General features: G+C 43.1%; 1 protein-coding gene across 1 annotated transcript; it reads left to right on the top strand.

The window, feature by feature from the left end:
• The first annotated feature begins 930 nt into the window (after positions 1-930).
• AURKAIP1 (aurora kinase A interacting protein 1) lies at positions 931-7,172 on the top strand. The gene is made up of 4 exons (XM_018553095.1): positions 931-1,017; positions 2,318-2,394; positions 3,979-4,415; positions 7,016-7,172. The coding sequence occupies exons 2-4, from the start codon at positions 2,343-2,345 to the stop codon at positions 7,115-7,117; spliced, it is 591 nt and encodes a 196-aa protein (XP_018408597.1). The 5' UTR covers positions 931-1,017; positions 2,318-2,342; the 3' UTR covers positions 7,118-7,172.
• The last annotated feature ends 379 nt before the right edge of the window (positions 7,173-7,551 follow it).

Genomic DNA, 7,551 nt, shown 5'->3' with positions numbered 1-7,551 from the left:
AATGTCATTTCTGAGCCTGATGAAAGGGTTTGAATGACAACTATCAATAAAATGGATTTTGCACTAACATGGAATCTTAGTGCCGGTGACATCTGTATTGGAGGATATGTACTATTGCACATAAAAGATGTCACAGGTTACCTGTGGCATTTTTGTATAGGGGGAGATTTTATGTGCTATACTAACCCCCCCCCCCCCCCCTTTTTTTTTTTTTTTTTTTCATAAATATTTGTCATAATGTCTGCCGCCTTCCAGCCACAATAATGTGCCTGGGTGTGAGGTGGGCTGACACCCAGGCACAGGATTCCAAAACCGAACTGCCCTGGTGAATCCCGGATGGGTGGCAACCCTAGCTATGACACCAGCGTCCATAGCAACGAATGACTAAAGCGCGGGGGGGGCTACATTTGTAATGTGTACAGCGATGTGCTTAATAAATATGGTGGGGTCCTGGTAGTCTGGGTGCTATGGTCAACAAGACATTTTCTTATTACACTCTATAGTTGACTGGTGGCTATTCCCCTTAAGGACACTAGAGGGAGCTCTGGCATCACGGACCCTTAACCAAGGGAAGAATTAGCACGGAACCTTTATATGCTGGTTACTAGGGGAAGAATTAACACGGAACCTTTGTATGCTGGTTAATAGGGGTGGAATTAGCAAGGAACCTTTGTATGCTGGTTACTAAAGGAAGAATTAGCACGGAACCTTTGTATGCTGGTTATTAGGGGAAGAATTAGCACGGAACCTTTGTATGCTGGTTACTAAAGGAAGAATTAGCACGGAACCTTTGTATGCTGGTTATTAGGGGAAGAATTAACACGGAGCCTTTGTATGCTGGTTACTAGCGGAAGAATTAGCACGGAACCTTTGTATGCTGGTTACTAGCGGAAGAATTAGCACGGAACCTTTGTATGCTGGTTACGAGGGGAAGAATTAGTGGAGAGACAGGATATTGTGTGCGGGCAGCAGGAAGTTGAGTGTGGAAGAAGGTGGTGTTGCTGGTGCTGAGGTCAGGTATGTAATGTATATGTGGAGGAGAAGTTAAAGGAACACTACACATACAGCCTGGCCTGTGAGTAACAAGGAGCTCTGTATGAGTGAGAGGTGTCATGTCAGCCTGTCGCCCACAAGCCTCATGCATGCAGCTTCTATTACTGTTGCAGCATTGTTTTCATTAAGTGAAAGCTGTGTGAAGGCCTCATTCACACAAATATTTTTATGTGACATGGCAATAGTGTGACTTAAAGTGAACGTATCCTTTGGAAAGTGGGTACTGCACCTCTGAAATGCAGTCCGCAGTGGATCGCTTTTAATGGGCTGTTAAGCCCCTTGCAGGTTCGTTTTCCTTCGATCCTTACCGCAAAACAAGGTTGCAGTGCAGTACTGCTGACTTCAATGGGCACATTTGGCAAGTGGCATGCCATGTTAAATGTTCTGCAGTGCAGAAGGAAAAAGGCATAAATGGTAATTTGCAGGTAGGTGATTGGGTGCTGGAAAAAAAAATGGATCAACTGTCTGTCTGTCCCTCCCCTTTCTAGCCTAATTTATTTCTAACACTTTCAGCTGCTACAAGTAACACATTATATGCAGCTTCATGTTTGCAACATTGCCTTTCTACCAGTTTTGCCTGGTCCCCTGATCGCTGGCCCTGCTTTCTGGTTTTAGGGAGGCTCCTTGACTTGCAGGGTCCTACGGAACCCCGTTGTAGCCACCCTTTTGTGGTGCTCTTGGGAGAGGACTACAAGCAAACGTGATGACACTTCCTGTGCCCACATGAACGGGCAGCCCAAGAGGGCTGGATACAGAAGATGAACCTCTGCTGATCCTCCAAGGGTTATTTTAAAGCAGCTTGCATGGGGCACACGTGTGTGTGATAGTACTATAAATGTAATCCCAAGGGGGGGGGATCAGATGACTTTCTGTAAAGTTAGGTGTGCAGGGAAGCTGCTTAGAGGAAGACAGAGGCTGTTTTTGTAACAGATTAAGTTATGTTTCTCAACACTTTTTGAAGCAACCATTAATTGATTGGTCTATATAGATATCAAAAGGCTTTAGTCTTACTTTAATGGACGACTTATATATTTGTGGTGCATTAAGGCAGCTCATTAAAACAAGCATTCAGTGTAGGGGGCCGGCAGAGCCTGCAGTTGGGCTTTAATTACCGACTAGGGGAAAAGAAAGGCTTATTATACACAATATTTCCATTACATATTTTTTTTATTATCAGACCAGAGTTCTTAATTTAAAAAAGGTTCTTGCTAATCCGCAGTGTATTTTTGGGTTATAATGTCTTTTGAATCCATTTGTTTTGCAGCTGGAGTGCCCTGACCTATGTCAAGATGTGGCTCACAAGACTGATGCCCCACTTGAGTAGAGCCACAAGGCTAGCAGGTAATTGGGTGAAGCCTTCCACCATTTTGCACAACTCAACCTCCTGACAAGTTGGCTCTGATAAAATGTGCTTTGTAAATACCTTTTTGTTACCGGTCTTTTTATGTCCTGCTTGTACAGAAGATTGCCTCGTTACCAGTGGTAAATGTCAAATTTTTGTTTGCCATTGTGGAACTTAAACACTAGTCATACACTGCTTGTTTTTTGTTTTGTTTTTCTTCCTGATCAGCCCATGAACAAGAGAAGATCAGTTGATTGATCTTCACTGTAATCAGGCAGCTGTGACTGCCTGATTACAGTGGCTCTGCCGAACAGATACAAACATTTGACACTGTTTGGTCGATAATTTTTCAATTTTCTTAGTTGATTCATAAATGGACTTTTGTCAAGCTGGGTGGTTCCTGCAGCGCTAACTAAGACATGTGCCAGCAATGTACACCAAGTATACATGAGGCAGGCATATGCAGTTGCTGTATACGAACACAAAAACGTAAATTTTTTTGTTCACTTTCCTCTTCATCTTCTCATGGAAATGGCTGCAATTGTGCTTTGCAGGTAATGTGTCTATAGTACAAGTGACCTCTCCACCCCCTATTTATTAGTATTCATAGTGGCAACCCACACCATCCCCAGAGAGTGTATTGTGTGCAAAGGCAGAGCTGCTGTTTACTGATCGTGTTACAATGAATAACAGGGACGGGGAGAGCTGTTTAGAGTTTTTGTATCTGACTTTGGTGCCAGGCTGAGTTTCCTGTGGAGAAACTTTTGAATTTCTAGGCTTCAGCCCTAATAAAAACTTAATTAAACAAATGAAGAAAGCCTGCAATGTGAGTCATGAAAATGTGCACACATATACATCATTACTGCTCCTCTTCATTACCACAGTAAATACTAATCACTTACAAAGGTGAATATGGACTTTAAGGCCGACATCACACTTGTGATGGGGTCACTGGTGAGAAGTGACAGGTTCGCAATAATCTGCAGGAAGAACACTCACCTTCTTGTATGTGTTGCTTGCCCACTGGATCAGGGAGGCATCCCTCCCTCAGGGCTGAAAATGTTGCTGAATGTAAGTCACCAGTGACATAACAACACCTCACACATCCAGAAGTGAGGGAGTGATGCATCGCGTCCTTTATAGCAATCCTGTGGCAGGCAAGAACTCAGCAGTGTCAGGATCAGAATTGTGTTATCCACCGAGGTTCAGTTACACAGAAAGAAAATTGATATAGCTAGTAGTAGCTAGTCACATTCAGCTAGATTTATTTGAGGTCCAGCGGGGACGACAAAGAGCAGGAAGTGTGTTATTGGCAGTATTACCAAGTGAAGATAAAGGGAAAATGCCTGAAAGAAGAAAACTAATACAGCCACCTCATTTAGTGAATGGCAAGCTACAATGTATTACATTTTTGGTTTTAGATAAGCTTTAACAATTTTGTTATGGCTTTGTTATCCTTGTAATGACATTAAAATGCACACAAGGAACTTTTAGAGACAACAATATTTCCATATGAATGCCTTTTTGATGCTTGCACTAGCCTTGTGCATTACAGGCTTTGGTAACCCTTCTCTGTGTTCTAGGATGTATGATGCCACGAGGCCTCACCACAAGCCACAAGAGCTTTTTCGCTAGTTACAGCACACGTCAGCCACAGAAACTGCACACTTCCCCTCCTGCCTGGTGCATTCTGGAAACTGAGCTGGATGATTTGTTGGTTCCTCGAATGATGTCTATCACTCCCCTGGAGAGCTTGCTTTCCTCTCGTTACTCGCTGCCCAAACCTGACGCCTCCAGTATTCAGGAGGAGCCTGAAGACCATTTAAAGATCTATGATTGCCCTACTTCTCAGGACACTGACCACACGGGTGAGCAAAGCGGGCACAGGGAAATAGTTCAGTGCAAGAACATCCTTAAGATCCGAAGGAGGAAGATGAACAAACACAAGTACAAAAAGCTGCAGAAGCGCACAAAGTTTTTGCGGAAGAAGGTCCTTCAGAGGCGCAATGTAAAGAAACAGGTGAGGAGCTCGAGTTCTTCATGCCATTATCTTTAATAATGGAGTCAAAATTCAGCCGGAAATAAAGGTCTTCTGGTAGTTGTGAATAAGCCATCCTTAGGTTTAGTATGTAGGAGTTGGTATAGTCACTCTGTATCAGTGTCACACATGGCATTATCATGATTTTAGGTACACACACCAGGGGGGTATACTATACTTGATTTCAGAATTATAAAATTCCTGCAGTATAAGGTAGAATTTATTAATTCATTTACATTCTTTGAATTGGAGAATTCTGAAGGGGGTTTCAATATTTTTTTTATATTTTGTTTTCACAAAATAATGAATCCTGCAAGGGTAGAGGAAGCATGCAGTCTAAACATTGGAGATGCAAGTGTCCACACACCACACCACACACACCCCCATTACAGATTTTTTGTAAACCTGTGATGAGAGAAACCGAGCGGTTGCCATTGCTGTCGCCCTATTCTGAAAATGCTAGCTGCTTGGCTGTCATGCTGATATATTTCGTTCTTTGAGTTACCGATCTGCAACAAGCATGCAGGTCAGAGCTCTGACTTCAGTCTGATTTCAACTGCTGCTTGTTCTACATTAGAGGCTCCGAATGTGTTTAAGTCAGAGACTCTGCGTTACAGCCAGACAACTAGAATGTTTTATCAGGAGGTTGGTAATTGCAAAATCCAGGTTTCTCTCGGCATAGATTTCCTTCACGACAACTGTAGATACCAGGAACAGCAGCATGTACATTTATTAGGCCTTTATCCTCCCCACCCAGAATCCGAGCATAGGATAGCATGACTTCAGTAGTGGGCGTATATGTGAGTCTGCTCTCCTCCTCCATTGAAGCTCCTGCACCCCTTTCCCATGGCTGCAGCCTGACCTCCTGCTGGGGCCCCAATGCATGCTGTTTCTTGTAGTTACCCTGCTGAACAGGTTGCATTGTCCCTGCTGGCTCCTTTGTTATGGAAGTTTCCCCGGACACGCCTGGCGGACACTCTCACCTTCATGTCGTTCATGATGGTCTGGACGAGTCCTCCAAGCGCTGCAATCCTTCCCCTTGTACGCTTCCACGGCTCCTGTCCTGGGGTTGCCTCCCATCTGCCTGTCGCCGTGACTCAGGTCGGAACATCGGGTCTTGCAAATACTCGGTATCGCCGCCGATACCGATGCTTGTATCGGTATCAGTGCATCCCTAATATATAGTGATAAAAAAAACTACTCACATATACACATGATGAAGACAAGCGATATAAAATACCATACATGCAGGGGAGAACCAAAGGGTCTGACGCGTTTCGGAGGGATCACCCAGCACTCGCCAGCACTGAATCAAAAATTAGGAGTGGGCACTGGGACACGAGAAATCTTCTAACAGGGGAATACTTGTTGCTAGGGATGCACCAATACTAGTTTTGGTACTGGTGCTGATACCAAGTATTTGGGTGAGTACTCGTACTTGTTCTCACCCAAATGCTCCCGATACTTATGCCGGAACTTCTGGTATCAGGAAGCCGGTGGCGAGTCGTCACACGTCGCCTGGCTTCCTGATTTGCCTGGGCAACCAGCTCCATGCTCCCTCGTCACTTGGGAGCTGGCTTCCCGGCCAATCAGGAAGCTGGACAGTGTGTAATAACTCGCTTCCTGATTTGGCCAGCTTCGCGACCAATCAGGAATAGGCAGAATCAGGCACTGCGCCATACCAGTCATTGCATGCCGCCCGACTTCCTTAATAGGACATCTGGTATCTGTATTAGTTATCGGCGAGTACCAAAAAAAATAAATACCGGTACTCGGTACAGAAAAACCGATATTGGAGCATCCCTACCTGTTGCAGTGACAATTGTCCAAAATAAGCTTTCCCTTACATAAGAGAGATCTCTTCTCACTACCTGTTGTGTCTAGAGACAGGAAGTGAAGGAAAATGTCCCCAAACAATTTATTTGGCACAGATTGTGTGACTTTTAATGCAACATTGTTGCAGTTCACATTTTCTGTTCAAACCGTTCAAAGTATTCCATAAATCAGTGTTCTGTGCGCCAAATATTTGTCGCACCATATGTAATTTGTTGTGTCTCTGTGTTGAGGGGGCCATCTTGGTAGAGACAGGGTTTTGCTTCCTCATGCGAGAGCTTCCAGCAAGGAGAACAGTGAGCAGCACAGTAGTGGCATCTCTAAATCTGAGACTAGTAGTCACAGGCAGCAGTGCCTTAGATCTCACACTGCAGATATACAACTATGAGGATGTTGGCACTGCTTCATACCAGGAAGTGCTCTGCTATTTTTCAGAAGGAAGTACAGACGGAAGGTACATATTTAGGATACAGCTTAGGCACAATTAACATTTTTAAATTATCCCTACAACATAGCGAATCTTCACTTTTCAAGTTCAACTCCATTTTATATAATATATACAATTGTGGTTGTCTGCATGACATACACTGTATCATCATTCACAATTCATAACTAGGCATAAACTAGTGTGATAAATATGTTGTGACTGCGGTCATCCTATAATTTTATAGTACATCATTCTCCTGGAATAGAAGTGGTTGTGTCGGATTTTAGACATTTGTATTTTATTTTTATTTTTTTTTATACAGAAAAGGTTTGAAAAAGATTTGGATCGTATCTGGAGGAAGGCGGGCCTAAGAAAAGCACCTGAAGGATTTGTAATGCCGAATATATTTATAAAGAGTTCATGACCAGAGAACAAGGATGTTAAATTTTAGTGTTTATTGTATTATAATAAATCCGATATTTACAAACGTTACACCCCCTTTTTTTTCTTCTTCTGAAATCTTGTTTTTAGGTACAATCAGATTTTATTGAGATTTTCCATATACAAAGAATATATATCGAAGAATAAGCATACACAGAAAAACATTGGTCACAATGAAATCTTGTTTTTATCGCCTATTGGTCATAAAATACTGAACAGTGATACAGGTTCATGGGTGTGTAATTAGTCTGTTTACAAGCACAGGACATGCTCATTGTACTTTTTTAGGTCTTATTTACATGAGCAAGCATGTCCATGCAGAAACCTGCACCCAGGAGTGACCGCTCGTGCATGCAGTCGCCTCTATAAAGCTGGCCATACACCTAGAGATTATCTGCAGATGGAAAAAGTGCAACA

This window comes from Nanorana parkeri, unplaced genomic scaffold (genome assembly GCF_000935625.1).
Source record: "Nanorana parkeri isolate BGI_ZX_2015 unplaced genomic scaffold, ASM93562v1 scaffold109, whole genome shotgun sequence".
NCBI lineage: Eukaryota > Metazoa > Chordata > Amphibia > Anura > Dicroglossidae > Nanorana > Nanorana parkeri.
The sequence above is the reverse complement of the archived record's forward strand: the minus strand, read 5'-3'. Positions and strand labels throughout refer to the sequence as shown.

Bases quoted from the DNA above. Each gene is read 5' to 3' on its own strand.
- AURKAIP1 (XM_018553095.1), top strand. From the start codon at position 2,343: ATGTGGCTCACAAGACTGATGCCCCACTTGAGTAGAGCCACAAGGCTA. The intron at 2,395-3,978 runs GTAATTGGGTGA...TCTGTGTTCTAG, and splicing joins TAGAGCCACAAGGCTAGCAG to GATGTATGATGCCACGAGGC. The intron at 4,416-7,015 runs GTGAGGAGCTCG...TTTTTTATACAG, and splicing joins GGCGCAATGTAAAGAAACAG to AAAAGGTTTGAAAAAGATTT.